Below are 20,581 nucleotides of genomic sequence, written 5' to 3' on the forward strand. Positions count from 1 at the left end.
GAAGAGAGAGCCTCTAGATCATGAAGCCTATCAAGTGGGTGTGAATAGCATTCAATTTATTGCAGTCGGAGACGTAGTTAATAACTACAAAATGAATGCCAACCTCGGAGTTCACCCCCCCCCCCATCCATTGCAGCTGAAGAACGTCGGCTGCCTAGGCAAACCAGGGTAGTTTTGGCCCAACTACGTTCAGGATGGTACAGTCGTTTCAATTCATATTGGGTACGAATTGACGAAAGATTTAAGGAACGCCTGCCCAGCGTGCGACACATGCCCGTCCAATACGTTGCATCTACTCAATTGTCCAGCCAAGCCTACTCAACTCCGTCCAGAGGATCTCTGGCTACAGCCCATAAAGGTGCAGAATTCTTTAATCTCGACATCGAAGAAGAATCGGATTAACAGTTTACATATACACAACAGAGCATACAAAAATTTTTGCAACAACAACAACTTTAGCTTCCGAACGAATTGAAGTAGGTTGATAAAATATTACTCAAATATGTTTTGGTCTGCAGGACTTTTGGTATTGAAATGGACTATATAGGTCCACGTTTAGGTATAGTCCCCATATAACTGTTCCTTCTTATAATTGGTATTTGGATGATTTTAGCGACATTATTCAGCGGAATTCTTTCAAATTTCGTATTTGCTTCTTCGTAACGAGTTCAACAGCCTGTGACAGAACAATTATTATGCAGGTCCAGGTTTTCGTATAGCCCCCCTATAACAGCACCTCTATATATTCGGTATTTTGATGATTTTATTCACCGGAATTGTTAAAAATTGTGTATTTGAAGTTACTTATGGGTACTGCAGTCTATGATAGAAAATTGTCTATGCAGGTCCAAGTCTTCGTATAGCCCCCATATAACGGTGCCCTCCTAAATTCGATATTTTTATGATTTTAGCGGCATTATTAGTCGGAATCGTTTCAAATTTCGGTTTTGAAGTTCCTGATGGGAACTGCAAGCTATAACAGACTATGCAGGTCGACATCTTCGTATAGCCCCCATATATCGGCAACTTCCTATTTTCGGTATTTTGATGATTTTAGCGAAATTATTCACCTGAATTCTTTCAAATGTCATACTAATACTTCGTAAAGGGTACTACAGCCTTTGACAAAAAAATACATATGCCGGTCTACGTCTTCGTATAGCCCCCATACAACGATATCCCCCGATATTCAGTATTTTCATGTTTTTAGCTAACTTTTTTTATAGGAATTATTTCAAATTTCCTATTTAAGGTTCGTGTTGGGTAGTACAGTCTATAGCACCAAATTGCCTATAGAGGTCTACACTTTCGTATAGCTCACATATAACAATACCTTTCGAAATTTGGTATTTTGATGTTTTTGCGGCATTATTCCCCCGAATTGTTTCAATTTTTTTATTTGAACTTATTAATAGGTACTATAGCCTATGACGGAAAATTGTCTATGCTGGTCCCCATATAACGTTTTTCATTCAATTTTTTTTTTTTGGAAATTTTTTAAATTCCTTAAAAATGGTGGAGGGTACTAAAATTTCGGCCTTGCCGAAATTAGCTTCATTTTTACTTGTTTTTTTTTTATTACAAACCCTTTCTGCTTCCACGTAAATCCAGGGCTATACCCAATAAAGGATAACCCATTCGTCCAGGTAGTTTCAACATTAATGCATAATATTTTCTCCTGCTCCACAGCCAGTATAACCAAACACAACCGATTACACACCAAAACCAATGAAGCATTTAAAAAAAAAAAAAGAAAACAAAAACAACTATGCACACGTCTTAATAGATTTAATCGATAAACGCGACTGATTCAGCGCAACTTGTATGACGTACTATAAATATATTCATCAACTGTAAATGTTCGAAAGAGATCAAATATAAATGTGTGACAATCACAGTCGAGAAGGACGGCCTAAATCGTTTTTCTCAAGTAGAACATGAACATAATTTTGAATAAAATATATTTGTATAACATTTTATTCGAATATTTTAATAAAAATAAATTCATTTAAATTATAAATAAAACTTTGAACTTAGAACAAGTAAAATGTTTTAAGTTTGATGCGATGAACTTTTAATACCCTCCATGCCAATTGTGAAGTAACAGTCTTGAACATATTTTGACAAGTGCCGAGATCCAGCACTGAAATAAATGTTTCTAAACTATTATATAACACAAAGTTCAACTTCCGTACCCAAAATTTCAAAGTCAAACTTTGTGTGGTTTTCAAATTTCACAGTTGTGGAATGCTTTTTCTAAGGTGTTATTATTTAGTCATAATTTTTTAAAATGGGAACTTCGACTACAGGTAGTCACCAGTGTTTTAGAACAAGAAACGTTTTAAAAATTAAATCAAAATAAGTCCATATTTTCGCCATATCTGAAAAGTATATGGAGTTTAAAAATAATAATATCGAGTAGGTCCTAAAATTGTAATTTTGTATTTTAGTATGGAAGATCATATCCCATAATCCAAAAAAATAAAAAGCTGTAAGTTCGGCGGGGCCGAACTTTGAATAACCTCCACCATATGGTACAAATTTGGCAATTTTCAAAAATATAAAATTCGTTAAAATCTTAAAAATCTTAAAATCTTAAAAAATCCGAATGTAGCCGTATATTAGGGTCTGTACGACGACGTGGACCTGCATAGGCAACTTTTGTCACAAACTATTACAATATTCAAATGCAAAACTGGAAAAAATCTGTTTATAATGTAGCTAAAATCATGAAAATTCCGAATATAGGGAGGAACCATGGGAGTTGTAAAACGTGGACCTGCACAGACAATGTTTTGCCACAGTCTGTAGTATTCATTACGAACTTCAAATGCGAAATTTGAAACAATTCCGGTAAATAATATCGCTATAATCATCAGAATACCGAATATCGGGAGGTACCGTTATATGGGGGCTATACGAAGACGTGGACCTACATGGCCCATTTTCAATACCAAAAGTCCTGCAGACATAATATACATTTGAGTAAAATTTTATCAACCTATTTCATTACATTCGGAAGCTAGAGTGATTTCCACAGACGGACGGACATTGATAAATCGACATAGAATTTTATGCTGATCAAGAATATTTCGAGGTTTTACAAACGGAATGACCCTCCAAATTTTCCCAAATCCATCTCCTTTTCTCCACCCTAGACACCAACAGTGAACACAATACCAAATTTCAGAATTCCATCTCTATCCTAACAGCCAACGGCACATTTTGTGGCACTTTGCGCTTTTCGTACGTTTCTACGCACTTCTAAAGGCACCTCCTTTTTTCAGATACAGACATCAAAAGTGATATCTAAATCAAATTTCAAGATTTCATCTCTATTCCTTTATCCAATACCAAATTTAGTACTTCCAATTATAGTTCACATTTCCAAAACAACATCAATTATAGTACCAACAGAGATCTCAATATCAAATTTGAAAATTTCAGTCCTATCCCTTCATCCAATACCAAATTGAGCACCCAACTCCGAACCCACCTTTAAATCTCAACCTCAGATACCAACAGTTATTTAAACATCAAATTTCAGAACCAAATTAAGTAGCATTTCGTACTTTTCGTACAATTGTAGTACACATTTCCAAAACCACCTCCACATCTCAATCTATATCTATAAAAGAGGAAAATGTTTGTATGTTTGTTTGTTTGTTTGTAATTTATGGACTCGAAAACCGCTGAACAGATATTCCTGAAAATTTACATGTATACTTCAACATCGCCTGAAAGTAACATAGGCTATATACATTTTTCAAATTCCACTTGGAAGTGGAGATATAGCATCAGAATCGGAGGTACCTCCCAAAAATTTAGATTTTGTATGCACATATCTATTGATCGATTACAGATACAGTCTCCAAATGTGGAATGCGTAACGGAATTTGGAACAAAAATAAATTTGCCAAATTATATTGAAATCGGTTTAGATTTGGATATAGCTCCCATATATATTTTCGGCCGATTTCAAGCATTTGATGCACCAAGCACGCTATGTATCCCAAATTTCAATGAAATTTGAAACATGTGATGGATTTTGTCTAAAAAATTGATTTCCCAAATTATATTGAAATCGGTTCAGATTTGGATATAGCTCCTATATATCTTTACGACCGATTTCATGTATTTGATGCACCAAACACGCTTTGTGTCTCTAATTTCAATGAAATTTGGAATGTTTAGCGGAAATTAAAACGAATATACATTTGTCAAATTATATTGAAATCTGTTCAGATTTGGATATAGCTTCCATATATAACTTCAACCGATTTCGATTATTTGATGCACCAAACACGATATGTTTGTTCGATTCCAATGAAATTGGGAATGTGTGACGGGATTTTGATTTGATGATAAATTAGTCAAATTATATTAAAATCGCTTCAGATTTGGATATAGCTCTCATATATATTTTCCGCCGATTTCACATATTTGATCCACAAAACACGATACGTATTTCCGATTCCAATGAAATTCGCCATGAGTGACTAAATTTGGCACAAAAATAAATTTCACGAATTATATCAAAATTCGCTCAGATTTGATTATAGCTCCCATATATATTTTAGGCCGATTTCAAATATTTGATGCACCCAAAGCGAGAGAGACAAAATCTGGCACCAGAAAAAAATTGCCAAATTATATTGAAATCGGTTGAGGTTAGGGTATAGCTAACATATATATTTCGGCCGACTTCATACATGTTATGTACCAAACACGATATATATGACCGATTCCATTGAAATTCAGAATGTGTGGCAGAATTTGGTTACAATAATAAATGTGACAAATTAATTGGAAATTAGTTAAGATTTGGATATAGCTCCCATATATATTCTCGGCCGATTTTACATATTTGACGCACCAATTTCAATGAAATATGAAACTTGTGGCGGAATTTGATGTAAAAGTAATTTTTTTTAAATTATATTTAATAATAAATTATGTTTAATAATAATTGTCACACAACGCCTTAGGCTAACACTAAAAAACAACACAACAATTAATTTGAAATACGCTTATTACAGGGAAGTATGTTGCTACATCGAATTCACTAATTGCAATAGAAATGCCACTCAACTTCAGAAAATTGCAGTTTTCTGCACGCTTGGTATTTGAAATAAATAAATAAATAAATCCAAAGGACAAACCCTTCGTGTATGCATGTCATGTTACTGCTTTTCTAATGGTTTTGTTAATTAACGCATTAAAGAAGTGCAATATTGTTTTTTAATTTTTAAATTTGTTTTTTTATCCAACATATATTCGTAAATAAAATTTTTAATGCATATAACATCAAAAGGGGTAGTGAAGCACACCGGGTTCAGCTAGTTACAGATATCGACAGAGTCCACAATATAAAATTTTGGGGATTCCAGGCCTTTGCTTTAACACTATATCAATTTTAGTACCATTTAGCAATTTTCGTACAAATATAGTACACATTTACAACACCTACAGCATACTTAATTCTAGATAATAACCGACCCTCAATATTAAATTGGAGAATTCCAGCTATATCCCTTTACCCAAAACCAAATATAGTACCATTTAGTACTTTTCGTACAAATATGGGAAGCATTTCCAAAACAACGTTAAATCTCAATCACATATACCATCACCTAACATTAATATCAAGCTTCAAAATTGTATCTTTATTCCTTCACCCAATACCAAATTTAGTATCATTCAATACTTTTCGTACAACTATGGTACACATTTCCAAAACCAAAATCCAAATGTCCAGGCCACACATGAACATACCAAATTTTAGATTTCAAGCAATATTTGTTCACCTAATACCAAATGGTACCAAATATAGTGTTATTTAGTACTTTTCATGCCTGTGTAGTACACATTTCCAAAAACACTTCTTTATGTCGAACCTACCAGCAACATGGAAACCAATACAAAATTTCAAAATTTATGCTTCAACCGTTCATTCTAAACCAAATTGTTCCACATTTAATACCAATTAGTACAGTTCTCACACATTTAGTACTCATTTCTAAAAAAAAATATCTCTTCATGTATCAAACTCACTTTTCAACCTTGATTCCCATACTAAATTCAAGTTTTTAGCTTTATCCGTTCACATAATAGCAAATTGTATCATTTTAGAAGTCTAGTACCATTTTAGAACTTTTTGTAACCTTAAAGTTCGAATTTCCACAAAACCCTTTGGTACATATTTGCTACACTCCACCAGTGACTCTCATTCCAAATTTCTATCGGTTCACCACAATTCCATTGTTTACATAATTTAGTTCCATTTAGTACACATAAGTACAAATTCCCACACAACCTGCATCAACAAGTCTAATAAAAATCTTATTTTTAAATTTCAAGATTCCAACTCCATTGGTTATCCAAAAATTTAAGTTGTACTAAATTTTATACTATTTGGTACACATAAAAACGAATTTTCAAAACAACCTACATTCCTCTGTCCTAGAATGCAATAGTATTTTTATTTCCAAATTTCAGAATTCCAGCTCATCCAAATCGAAATTGTACCAATTATAGCATTTAGTACTTTTCATACACAAATTTCTAAATTACCTCCATATCTCAATCCTACACTTCGCCAGTAATGCTAATTTCAAATTTCACGATTCCAGCTTTTTCCGTTCCTCGAAATTCAAATTGTATCAAATTTAGTACGGTTTGGTTTCTTTCATACACAGTTCCAAAACTATCTCCTTACATTGACTCTACACTTCAACCTTGATTCCCATTCCAAAGTTTTTAGCTCTAAACGTACACATGACTTTAGTACTTTTTGTACACTTATAGTAAAAATTTCCAAAAATCCTTTGATACATCCATCATAAAATCTATGGTGGACTAATTGCAAATTTAAGATTTCTAGCTCTACTGGTTGAGGTGTTACTACCGAAATGACAAACTTAAAATATCCTCCATATTATGGTAGAGGGTACAAAAAATAAGTAATTGTGACGTATTTAATGTATTAAATGTGTTGATTTAAATATATGTGACTATTTTAAAAGCTTAAAGTTCAAACATAGACATAAAATGAAGATTTTATAGATGAAAATAAAAAACGGAAGACAGGTAATAAAGTTTTAGAATTCAGGTCAATGCAATTACATTAAGAAATATTTAAAATATAGCTTTCATATATTTTCAGTGTAATAAAAATTAAAAAAAATGTACGATTGAACCATATTCCATTTGAGAGTAATTAATATCCAATTCTGTATATACAGGGTGAGATAAAAAAAACTCCAACAAAGTCAAATGTCATAATTTTTAATTTTTTTTTACATTTTATTTAATGAAAGCAAAATGTGTAGGAAATAACATCAAATTTTAGAATAAGTTTAGATTTATTCGAAATGGTCACCTTAGGCACGAATTATGGCCTTCAAACGGCCAATAAAACCACACGTCACACGCTGCCCAAATGTTTCTCTGCAGTATTTTGACCCATTCCCGACGAAGTGCTTTCTTGAGGTGATCAACACTTTGGTATTTGTTAGTGCCAACCTTGCATTCTAAAATACTATAGACACAATAGTTCAAAGGATTGGTACCGGAGATTTTGGTTGCCATTGTGCGCTGGAAATGAAGTGAGGAACCTCATTTTGTAATCATTCTTGGGTAGCGCGTACTGAGTGCGATGATGGTGAGCCCTGTGGGAATGTCCAAGGCCTGCGGTCAAAATGTTTACGTACCCAAGGCTTTAATACACCCTCCAGAGTATTTTCGCGATAACATTCGGAATTTATTCTGATGCCACTGTCGATTAATACGAGCGGAGAGCGACCATCGGCTGTTATGGCGGCCCACACCATCACCATGGCCGGCGCTTGAGTTCTGGTGGCCAAACGATGGTGCATATTTTCAGCTGACCTCTTTGGCAAGTACACGCGATAATTTTGTTTGTTCACAAACTGCTGGACAACGAATGTTTTCTCATCGGAGAAAACCAAATTCGGCGGTTCACCATTTTCGGCCAAGCGAAGAAACTCTTGTGCTCTATTGATTCTTTTTTCTTTATTTCATTTCATTTAAAAAAAAAAAAGAAAACAAAAACAACTATGCACACGTCTTAATAGATTTAATCGATAAACGCGACTGATTCAGCGCAACTTGTATGACGTACTATAAATATATTCATCAACTGTAAATGTTCGAAAGAGATCAAATATAAATGTGTGACAATCACAGTCGAGAAGGACGGCCTAAATCGTTTTTCTCAAGTAGAACATGAACATAATTTTGAATAAAATATATTTGTATAACATTTTATTCGAATATTTTAATAAAAATAAATTCATTTAAATTATAAATAAAACTTTGAACTTAGAACAAGTAAAATGTTTTAAGTTTGATGCGATGAACTTTTAATACCCTCCATGCCAATTGTGAAGTAACAGTCTTGAACATATTTTGACAAGTGCCGAGATCCAGCACTGAAATAAATGTTTCTAAACTATTATATAACACAAAGTTCAACTTCCGTACCCAAAATTTCAAAGTCAAACTTTGTGTGGTTTTCAAATTTCACAGTTGTGGAATGCTTTTTCTAAGGTGTTATTATTTAGTCATAATTTTTTAAAATGGGAACTTCGACTACAGGTAGTCACCAGTGTTTTAGAACAAGAAACGTTTTAAAAATTAAATCAAAATAAGTCCATATTTTCGCCATATCTGAAAAGTATATGGAGTTTAAAAATAATAATATCGAGTAGGTCCTAAAATTGTAATTTTGTATTTTAGTATGGAAGATCATATCCCATAATCCAAAAAAATAAAAAGCTGTAAGTTCGGCGGGGCCGAACTTTGAATAACCTCCACCATATGGTACAAATTTGGCAATTTTCAAAAATATAAAATTCGTTAAAATCTTAAAAATCTTAAAATCTTAAAAAATCCGAATGTAGCCGTATATTAGGGTCTGTACGACGACGTGGACCTGCATAGGCAACTTTTGTCACAAACTATTACAATATTCAAATGCAAAACTGGAAAAAATCTGTTTATAATGTAGCTAAAATCATGAAAATTCCGAATATAGGGAGGAACCATGGGAGTTGTAAAACGTGGACCTGCACAGACAATGTTTTGCCACAGTCTGTAGTATTCATTACGAACTTCAAATGCGAAATTTGAAACAATTCCGGTAAATAATATCGCTATAATCATCAGAATACCGAATATCGGGAGGTACCGTTATATGGGGGCTATACGAAGACGTGGACCTACATGGCCCATTTTCAATACCAAAAGTCCTGCAGACATAATATACATTTGAGTAAAATTTTATCAACCTATTTCATTACATTCGGAAGCTAGAGTGATTTCCACAGACGGACGGACATTGATAAATCGACATAGAATTTTATGCTGATCAAGAATATTTCGAGGTTTTACAAACGGAATGACCCTCCAAATTTTCCCAAATCCATCTCCTTTTCTCCACCCTAGACACCAACAGTGAACACAATACCAAATTTCAGAATTCCATCTCTATCCTAACAGCCAACGGCACATTTTGTGGCACTTTGCGCTTTTCGTACGTTTCTACGCACTTCTAAAGGCACCTCCTTTTTTCAGATACAGACATCAAAAGTGATATCTAAATCAAATTTCAAGATTTCATCTCTATTCCTTTATCCAATACCAAATTTAGTACTTCCAATTATAGTTCACATTTCCAAAACAACATCAATTATAGTACCAACAGAGATCTCAATATCAAATTTGAAAATTTCAGTCCTATCCCTTCATCCAATACCAAATTGAGCACCCAACTCCGAACCCACCTTTAAATCTCAACCTCAGATACCAACAGTTATTTAAACATCAAATTTCAGAACCAAATTAAGTAGCATTTCGTACTTTTCGTACAATTGTAGTACACATTTCCAAAACCACCTCCACATCTCAATCTATATCTATAAAAGAGGAAAATGTTTGTATGTTTGTTTGTTTGTTTGTAATTTATGGACTCGAAAACCGCTGAACAGATATTCCTGAAAATTTACATGTATACTTCAACATCGCCTGAAAGTAACATAGGCTATATACATTTTTCAAATTCCACTTGGAAGTGGAGATATAGCATCAGAATCGGAGGTACCTCCCAAAAATTTAGATTTTGTATGCACATATCTATTGATCGATTACAGATACAGTCTCCAAATGTGGAATGCGTAACGGAATTTGGAACAAAAATAAATTTGCCAAATTATATTGAAATCGGTTTAGATTTGGATATAGCTCCCATATATATTTTCGGCCGATTTCAAGCATTTGATGCACCAAGCACGCTATGTATCCCAAATTTCAATGAAATTTGAAACATGTGATGGATTTTGTCTAAAAAATTGATTTCCCAAATTATATTGAAATCGGTTCAGATTTGGATATAGCTCCTATATATCTTTACGACCGATTTCATGTATTTGATGCACCAAACACGCTTTGTGTCTCTAATTTCAATGAAATTTGGAATGTTTAGCGGAAATTAAAACGAATATACATTTGTCAAATTATATTGAAATCTGTTCAGATTTGGATATAGCTTCCATATATAACTTCAACCGATTTCGATTATTTGATGCACCAAACACGATATGTTTGTTCGATTCCAATGAAATTGGGAATGTGTGACGGGATTTTGATTTGATGATAAATTAGTCAAATTATATTAAAATCGCTTCAGATTTGGATATAGCTCTCATATATATTTTCCGCCGATTTCACATATTTGATCCACAAAACACGATACGTATTTCCGATTCCAATGAAATTCGCCATGAGTGACTAAATTTGGCACAAAAATAAATTTCACGAATTATATCAAAATTCGCTCAGATTTGATTATAGCTCCCATATATATTTTAGGCCGATTTCAAATATTTGATGCACCCAAAGCGAGAGAGACAAAATCTGGCACCAGAAAAAAATTGCCAAATTATATTGAAATCGGTTGAGGTTAGGGTATAGCTAACATATATATTTCGGCCGACTTCATACATGTTATGTACCAAACACGATATATATGACCGATTCCATTGAAATTCAGAATGTGTGGCAGAATTTGGTTACAATAATAAATGTGACAAATTAATTGGAAATTAGTTAAGATTTGGATATAGCTCCCATATATATTCTCGGCCGATTTTACATATTTGACGCACCAATTTCAATGAAATATGAAACTTGTGGCGGAATTTGATGTAAAAGTAATTTTTTTTAAATTATATTTAATAATAAATTATGTTTAATAATAATTGTCACACAACGCCTTAGGCTAACACTAAAAAACAACACAACAATTAATTTGAAATACGCTTATTACAGGGAAGTATGTTGCTACATCGAATTCACTAATTGCAATAGAAATGCCACTCAACTTCAGAAAATTGCAGTTTTCTGCACGCTTGGTATTTGAAATAAATAAATAAATAAATCCAAAGGACAAACCCTTCGTGTATGCATGTCATGTTACTGCTTTTCTAATGGTTTTGTTAATTAACGCATTAAAGAAGTGCAATATTGTTTTTTAATTTTTAAATTTGTTTTTTTATCCAACATATATTCGTAAATAAAATTTTTAATGCATATAACATCAAAAGGGGTAGTGAAGCACACCGGGTTCAGCTAGTTACAGATATCGACAGAGTCCACAATATAAAATTTTGGGGATTCCAGGCCTTTGCTTTAACACTATATCAATTTTAGTACCATTTAGCAATTTTCGTACAAATATAGTACACATTTACAACACCTACAGCATACTTAATTCTAGATAATAACCGACCCTCAATATTAAATTGGAGAATTCCAGCTATATCCCTTTACCCAAAACCAAATATAGTACCATTTAGTACTTTTCGTACAAATATGGGAAGCATTTCCAAAACAACGTTAAATCTCAATCACATATACCATCACCTAACATTAATATCAAGCTTCAAAATTGTATCTTTATTCCTTCACCCAATACCAAATTTAGTATCATTCAATACTTTTCGTACAACTATGGTACACATTTCCAAAACCAAAATCCAAATGTCCAGGCCACACATGAACATACCAAATTTTAGATTTCAAGCAATATTTGTTCACCTAATACCAAATGGTACCAAATATAGTGTTATTTAGTTCTTTTCATACCTGTGTAGTACACATTTCCAAAAACACTTCTTTATGTCGAACCTACCAGCAACATGGAAACCAATACAAAATTTCAAAATTTATGCTTCAACCGTTCATTCTAAACCAAATTGTTCCACATTTAATACCAATTAGTACAGTTCTCACACATTTAGTACTCATTTCTAAAAAAAAATATCTCTTCATGTATCAAACTCACTTTTCAACCTTGATTCCCATACTAAATTCAAGTTTTTAGCTTTATCCGTTCACATAATAGCAAATTGTATCATTTTAGAAGTCTAGTACCATTTTAGAACTTTTTGTAACCTTAAAGTTCGAATTTCCACAAAACCCTTTGGTACATATTTGCTACACTCCACCAGTGACTCTCATTCCAAATTTCTATCGGTTCACCACAATTCCATTGTTTACATAATTTAGTTCCATTTAGTACACATAAGTACAAATTCCCACACAACCTGCATCAACAAGTCTAATAAAAATCTTATTTTTAAATTTCAAGATTCCAACTCCATTGGTTATCCAAAAATTTAAGTTGTACTAAATTTTATACTATTTGGTACACATAAAAACGAATTTTCAAAACAACCTACATTCCTCTGTCCTAGAATGCAATAGTATTTTTATTTCCAAATTTCAGAATTCCAGCTCATCCAAATCGAAATTGTACCAATTATAGCATTTAGTACTTTTCATACACAAATTTCTAAATTACCTCCATATCTCAATCCTACACTTCGCCAGTAATGCTAATTTCAAATTTCACGATTCCAGCTTTTTCCGTTCCTCGAAATTCAAATTGTATCAAATTTAGTACGGTTTGGTTTCTTTCATACACAGTTCCAAAACTATCTCCTTACATTGACTCTACACTTCAACCTTGATTCCCATTCCAAAGTTTTTAGCTCTAAACGTACACATGACTTTAGTACTTTTTGTACACTTATAGTAAAAATTTCCAAAAATCCTTTGATACATCCATCATAAAATCTATGGTGGACTAATTGCAAATTTAAGATTTCTAGCTCTACTGGTTGAGGTGTTACTACCGAAATGACAAACTTAAAATATCCTCCATATTATGGTAGAGGGTACAAAAAATAAGTAATTGTGACGTATTTAATGTATTAAATGTGTTGATTTAAATATATGTGACTATTTTAAAAGCTTAAAGTTCAAACATAGACATAAAATGAAGATTTTATAGATGAAAATAAAAAACGGAAGACAGGTAATAAAGTTTTAGAATTTAGGTCAATGCAATTACATTAAGAAATATTTAAAATATAGCTTTCATATATTTTCAGTGTAATAAAAATTAAAAAAAATGTACGATTGAACCATATTCCATTTGAGAGTAATTAATATCCAATTCTGTATATACAGGGTGAGATAAAAAAAACTCCAACAAAGTCAAATGTCATAATTTTTAATTTTTTTTTACATTTTATTTAATGAAAGCAAAATGTGTAGGAAATAACATCAAATTTTAGAATAAGTTTAGATTTATTCGAAATGGTCACCTTAGGCACGAATTATGGCCTTCAAACGGCCAATAAAACCACACGTCACACGCTGCCCAAATGTTTCTCTGCAGTATTTTGACCCATTCCCGACGAAGTGCTTTCTTGAGGTGATCAACACTTTGGTATTTGTTAGTGCCAACCTTGCATTCTAAAATACTATAGACACAATAGTTCAAAGGATTGGTACCGGAGATTTTGGTTGCCATTGTGCGCTGGAAATGAAGTGAGGAACCTCATTTTGTAACCATTCTTGGGTAGCGCGTACTGAGTGCGATGATGGTGAGCCCTGTGGGAATGTCCAAGGCCTGCGGTCAAAATGTTTACGTACCCAAGGCTTTAATACACCCTCCAGAGTATTTTCGCGATAACATTCGGAATTTATTCTGATGCCACTGTCGATTAATACGAGCGGAGAGCGACCATCGGCTGTTATGGCGGCCCACACCATCACCATGGCCGGCGCTTGAGTTCTGGTGGCCAAACGATGGTGCATATTTTCAGCTGACCTCTTTGGCAAGTACACGCGATAATTTTGTTTGTTCACAAACTGCTGGACAACGAATGTTTTCTCATCGGAGAAAACCAAATTCGGCGGTTCACCATTTTCGGCCAAGCGAAGAAACTCTTGTGCTCTATTGATTCTTTTTTCTTTTTGTTTTTCTATTGCACTTTTTGGAATTTCAATGGCTTTACCCCGAGCTCATTTTTCAATATTTGCCGAATGGAATATTGCTATATTTTTAGCTCACGAGCCATTTTCGGCTACTGCGACACGGGTTTCGATCAAGTCGCTTCTTTACTGTGGTTTTTTCCGTTCATTTCCTTGACGTCGGGCTGTGCCACCAGTATCTCGGTAACGAGCGATGGTGCGAGGCACAAAAGATTTATTCACATTTCAATGCTGGAGTGCTCTTACGATAGCCATTTGTGGTTTTCCAGCAAATATAAAAAAAATCACACTATCACCCTTGAACTCCATCATGAATAACTTTTTTTCTAGAAAATTCTCAAAAATGCTTTTGTACGCTTGTAAATAATATAATGAGCTATCACTGGAATAATTTTAACAGCTGTCGGACGAGTGGCTTAGAAATGACAGCAGTCTGAAGATGATTGCAGTTTTTTCATCTTACCCTGTATATATTAGAGAATTTTCTATACAGATCAATGATATCATACTACGATCTATGACGGAAAATTGTCTGTGCAAATCCACGTCTTCGTGTAGCTCCCATATAACAACACCATCGGATGATTTTAGCGACAGTATTCAACGGCGTTGTTTCAAATCTCGTATTGAAGGTTCTGAATCGATAATACAGCCTATGATTGATAAATTACTAACGCAGAAACACGTCTTCGCATAGCAAACATGTAACACTTTTCGTTTTAGCGGCATTTTTTGACAATTTTTTTTTTGGAAATTTTTCAAGTTTCTTCGAAATGGTGAAGGGTATTAAAAGTTCGACCTGGCCGAACATAGCTGCTCTTTTACTTGATTTCTTGAATTGTAATATTCGACCGTATACATACACTTACAAAATGTTTAAATTGTGTGATGGATTTTCTGTGGCCATATTCAAACGGAGAATTTGAGAAGTAGATTTCTCAAATTACTTTAATTTTAAGATTTGGGAGATCAAAATTCGAGTGAGAATTTTAAACAGAATGGGTTAACTATCTCTGATGACAACATTTTCCCTTTGAGATAAATGTTAGCTTTTGTTAAGTCAAGCAATGCCCGGCCATATAACCAGATAATGTTATGCTATCAAATCTTTATCTGCATTATTTGTGGTATACTTTCAGGCTGTCGATAATTTTGACAAAATAGCAAAACCTTAATGGATACACACACACATGTAAGAATGAAACAAGTAAATTAGTATCAGTCGGTTTTGCCGACAGATGTATACCCCAAGCCTTGGGTTATGATTATTCAAACTGTTAACCCTTTATGGGGAGGTTCCAAAGCACTTGGTCATCTTACCTATGATTGATATAAATATTACAATGTGCCATATCCAGGCTTTCAGTTTCAGAATATAGTAGATTTATTAAGCCATAGATATTGCAGTTTTATTCTTTTTTACGTTTTCTTTTATTCACACACACACTCATATATTTATTCATACAATAGCACTCATAACTACAAACCCTTCTTGGTTCCAGTTAGATCCAAGGCTATTCCCAGCAAAGGATATCCCATGCGTCCTGGTAATTTAAACATCAATGCATAATATTTTCGCCGAGTCCACAGCCAGTGCAGCCAGAAACACACGATTACACACAAAAACCAGTACAACATTTCCGAAACCAAGAATCGAGCGAATACGTCTAAGTAGAACGAAATGATACATGCGATTGCTTTGCGGTTAGTTGAAACAACTATTTAAAGAAGTTTAACCTCCGCACATTAACAAATTAATTACTCTTCATAATTACATTTAATTACAATACCCTACAAAATGCATAAATAACTTTGTTTATTGCTCAAATGGGTATGGGACGTAACATTACTCTTGTGTGGTTGTAAGTTCAGTGATATTGATGTAACATTTTTCCAATATTTTATCTATGATTTATATATTTTGTCCTGAGAAATACGGTCATAACTTTTTTTTACAAGAAACCCATTAACATTTGATTTATATCCATAAATACATTGAATGTATTCATATCAGAGATGGGAACGTGTTTTTTCTCCGGTAAAATTATAGTTTGGTTTCAGAGGGAACTGATATTTGGAAGGCATATCCAATTCTGAATCGATATTCACTAAATTTGACAAAGATATTATTATTTTATATACCAAAGAAAACATTGCTATAGAGTAATGGTAATGGTGCATGGTAATACTACGAGAAGGATTATAATAAAAAAAATATTTCGGAGACGAGTTCCACCAAATAGCAACTTACGTCCCAAAATTCATTTAATTTGGGCTGATATTAGTAATTATTTGCACAATAAATTAGAAATCGGATTATGTATATATGGGAGCTATATCCAAATTTTAGCCGATCTCGATAAAAGGTATTTCCGGTTGGCAAAGGTATTACCGAGCTCTATAAGATATCTGGTAAAAAATATCATTGATGTCGAATACATATTACGAATGTGAGGGACTAAAACCCCAAATCGGATGAAAGTGGAATAAAAAATTGTAACAAAGTCAAACGCCATAATTTTTTCATTTTTTTTTATTTAATTGAACGAAAGCAAATCATGTCGGAACTAGCAAAACATTTTAGTATAAGTTTAGATTTGTTCGAAGTCCACACCTTTGGACGAATTATGGCCTTGAAACGGCCAATGAAACCGTCACACGCTGTCCAAATGTTGCTCTGCGGTATTTTGGCAAATTCCCGGCGAAGCGATTGCTTGAGGTGATCGACATCTTGGTAGTTTTTAAAGCCAACCTTGATTTCCAAAATACTCCAGACACAATAGTCCAACGGACTGGTATCCGGAGATTTTGGTGGCCATTGTGCACTGGAAATGAAGAGAGGAACCTCATTTTGTAACCATTCTTGGGTGGCACGTAGTGAGTGCGATGGTGCTGAGTCCTGTGGGAATGTCCAAGGCCTGTGGTCAAAATGTTTGCGTACCCAAGGCTTTAATACACCCTTCAGAATATTTTCGCGTTAATAAATAATACATAAATAATACGAGCGGTGAGCGACTATTGACTGTTATGGCGGCCCACCATCACCATGATCGGCGCTTGAGTTCTGGTGGCTAATCGAAGGTACACATTTTCAGCTGACCTCTTTGTTTACAAACATCTGGACAACGAATGTTTTTTCATCTTCGAAAACCAAATTCGGCGGTTCACCACTTTCGGCCAAGCGAAGCAACTCTTTAGCTCTTTTGAGTCTATTTTCTTTCTGTTGCGGTGTAAGTTCTTGCACTTTTTGGAATTTCAATGGCTTTACCCCAAGCTCATTTTTCAATATTTGTCGAATGGAATATTGCTATATTTTTAGCTCTCGAGCCATTTTCGGCTACTGCGACACGGGTTTCGATCAAGTCGCTTCTTTACTGTGGTTTTTTCCGTTCATTTCCTTGACGTCGGGCTGTGCCACCAGTATCTCGGTAACGAGCGATGGTGCGAGGCACAAAAGATTTATTCACATTTCAATGCTGGAGTGCTCTTACGATAGCCATTTGTGGTTTTCCAGCAAATATAAAAAAAATCACACTATCACCCTTGAACTCCATCATGAATAACTTTTTTTCTGGAAAATTCTCAAAAATGCTTTTGTACGCTTGTAAATAATATAATGAGCTATCACTGGAATAATTTTAACAGCTGTCGGACGAGTGGCTTAGAAATGACAGCAGTCTGAAGATGATTGCAGTTTTTTCATCTTACCCTGTATATATTAGAGAATTTTCTATACAGATCAATGATATCATACTACGATCTATGACGGAAAATTGTCTGTGCAAATCCACGTCTTCGTGTAGCTCCCATATAACAACACCACCGGATGATTTTAGCGACAGTATTCAACGGCGTTGTTTCAAATCTCGTATTGAAGGTTCTGAATCGATAATACAGCCTATGATGATAAATTACTAACGCAGAAACACGTCTTCGCATAGCAAACATGTAACACTTTTCGTTTTAGCGGCATTTTTTGACAATTTTTTTTGGAAATTTTTCAAGTTTCTTCGAAATGGTGAAGGGTATTAAAAGTTCGACCTTGCCGAACATAGATGCTTTTTTCTTGTAATATTTAACCGCATACATACACTTCCGATTTTTTAAATTGTGTGATGACTACTCAAATTACTTTTATTTTCGTATTGTATTGTATATATATATATATATATATATATATATATATATATATATATATATATATATATATATATATATGTACTTTATGAGGTCTTTGACGAATATTTTGGTCATTTTGAAACCCTCCACTTTGGAAAGAAGGGTATATTAACCATAGACAAATGAAAATATATACAACGAAATGCTCTTACCGTTCATCTTCGAAAAAAATCGGGTCAGCAGATGTCGTATATGTCGTTTCAGGGGTTTGAGTGGGCATTTTGAAGTCACTCCATTGTAAAATGTTAAAAATAACAAAAACTGTAGGATATTTGTCAGTTGATAATTGTCTCATAATAAAAGAAATGTGAAAAGTACGTGATGACATCGAAAAATTCAGGAATAATCAAGTAAAAATCTTGAAAACCGATAAAATGTGTTTTCGAAGTCGAGTGGCTTGAACGCGTAAATAAGCATGTTGACTATGGAAAACATGATGAGCGCCATCTGGATAAAAAGACAAAACTAACTTTTCGTTGTCTATATCTTAATTTGTCTATGGAATGGATTAACTCTCTCTGATGACATTTTTCTTTTGAGATAAATGTTAGCTTTTGTTAAGTCAAGCAATGCTCGGCCAGATAACCATTATTTCAATTGTAATGTTATCAAATCTTTATCTTCACTATATGTGGCATACTTTGAGGCTGTCGATAAATTTGACAAAATAGCAAAACCTTAATGGATACATTTATTAAAAGCACACATGTAAGAATGAAACAAGTAAAATAGTATTAGTAGGTTTTGCCGACAAATGTATACCCCAGCCTTGAGTTATGATTATTCAAACTGTTGACCCTTTATGGGGGGAGGATCCGAAGCACTTGATCATCTGACCTAAGACTGATATAAATATTACAATGTGCCATATCCAGGCTTTCAATTTTAGAATCTAGCATCTTAATTAAGCCATGGATATTGCAGTTTTATTCTTTTGTTACGTTTTATTTTATTCACACATACATTCATATATTTAATCATTCATAACTACAAACCCTTCTTGGTGCCAGTTAGATCCAAGGCTATTCCCAGCAAAGGATATCCAATGCGTCCTGGTAATTTAAACATCAATGCATAATATTTTCGCCGCGTCCACAGCCAGTGCAGCCAGAAACACAAGATTACACACAAAAACCAGAAGAACATTTCCGAAATCAAGAATCGAGCGAACACGTCTAAGTAGAACGAAATGATACATGCGATTGCTGTGCAGTAAGTTGAAACAACTATTTAAAGAAGTTTTACCTCCGTACATTAACAGATTAATTAATCTTCATAATTACCTTTAATTACAATACCCTACAAAGCGCATAAATAACTTTGTTTATTGCTCGAACGTTTGGGACGTAACATTACTCTTGTGTGGTTGTAAGTTCAGTGATATTGATGTGACATTTTTCCAATATTTTATCTATGATTTATATATTTTGTCCTGAGAAATACGGTCATAACTTTTTTTTACAAGAAACCCATTAACATTTGATTTATATCCATAAATACATTGTATGTATTCATATCAGAGATGGGAACGTGTTTTTTGTCCGGTAAAATTAAAGTTTGGTTTCAGAGGGTACTGATATTTGGAAGGCATATCCAATTCTGAATCGATTTTCACTAAATTTGACGGAGATATTTTTGCCACCAACTGGCAACCTACGTCCCAAAATTTATTTAATTAGTCATTATTTGCACAATAAATTAGAAATCGGATTAAGTATATATATGGGAGCTATATCCAAATCTTAGCCGATCTCAATAAAACTTGACAAAGTTAGTATCGAGCTCTATAAGATATCAGGTAACAAATATCATTGATGTCTAATACATATTACGAATGTGGGGGACTTAAAACCCCTAATCGGATGAAACATATATGGGGTGAGATAAAAAAAAACTGCAACAAAGTCAAATGCCATAATTTTTACATTTTTTTTATTTTATTGAATGAAAGCAAGTCATGTCGGAACTAGCATAAAATTTTAGTATGAGTTTAGATTTGTTCGAATTGGTCACCTTTGGAACGAATTATGGCCTTTAA

The 20,581-nt window shown here is 33.7% G+C and overlaps 1 protein-coding gene across 1 annotated transcript in view; it reads right to left on the bottom strand.

Annotated features, from left to right (window-relative positions):
* Positions 1 to 16,048, bottom strand: part of LOC101890728 (probable cytochrome P450 313a4) — a 48,708-nt gene extending 32,660 nt beyond the window's left edge. Inside the window, exon 1 of the mRNA XM_059119422.1 lies at positions 15,852 to 16,048. Coding sequence (XP_058975405.1) covers positions 15,852 to 16,002 — 151 coding nt within the window. The 5' untranslated portion in view covers positions 16,003 to 16,048. The remainder of the gene's footprint in view (positions 1 to 15,851) is intronic.
* Between the last annotated feature and the right edge of the window lie 4,533 nt (positions 16,049 to 20,581).

The sequence above is a fragment of the Musca domestica genome, unplaced genomic scaffold (genome assembly GCF_030504385.1).
Source record: "Musca domestica strain aabys unplaced genomic scaffold, Musca_domestica.polishedcontigs.V.1.1 146, whole genome shotgun sequence".
Classification (NCBI taxonomy): domain Eukaryota; kingdom Metazoa; phylum Arthropoda; class Insecta; order Diptera; family Muscidae; genus Musca; species Musca domestica.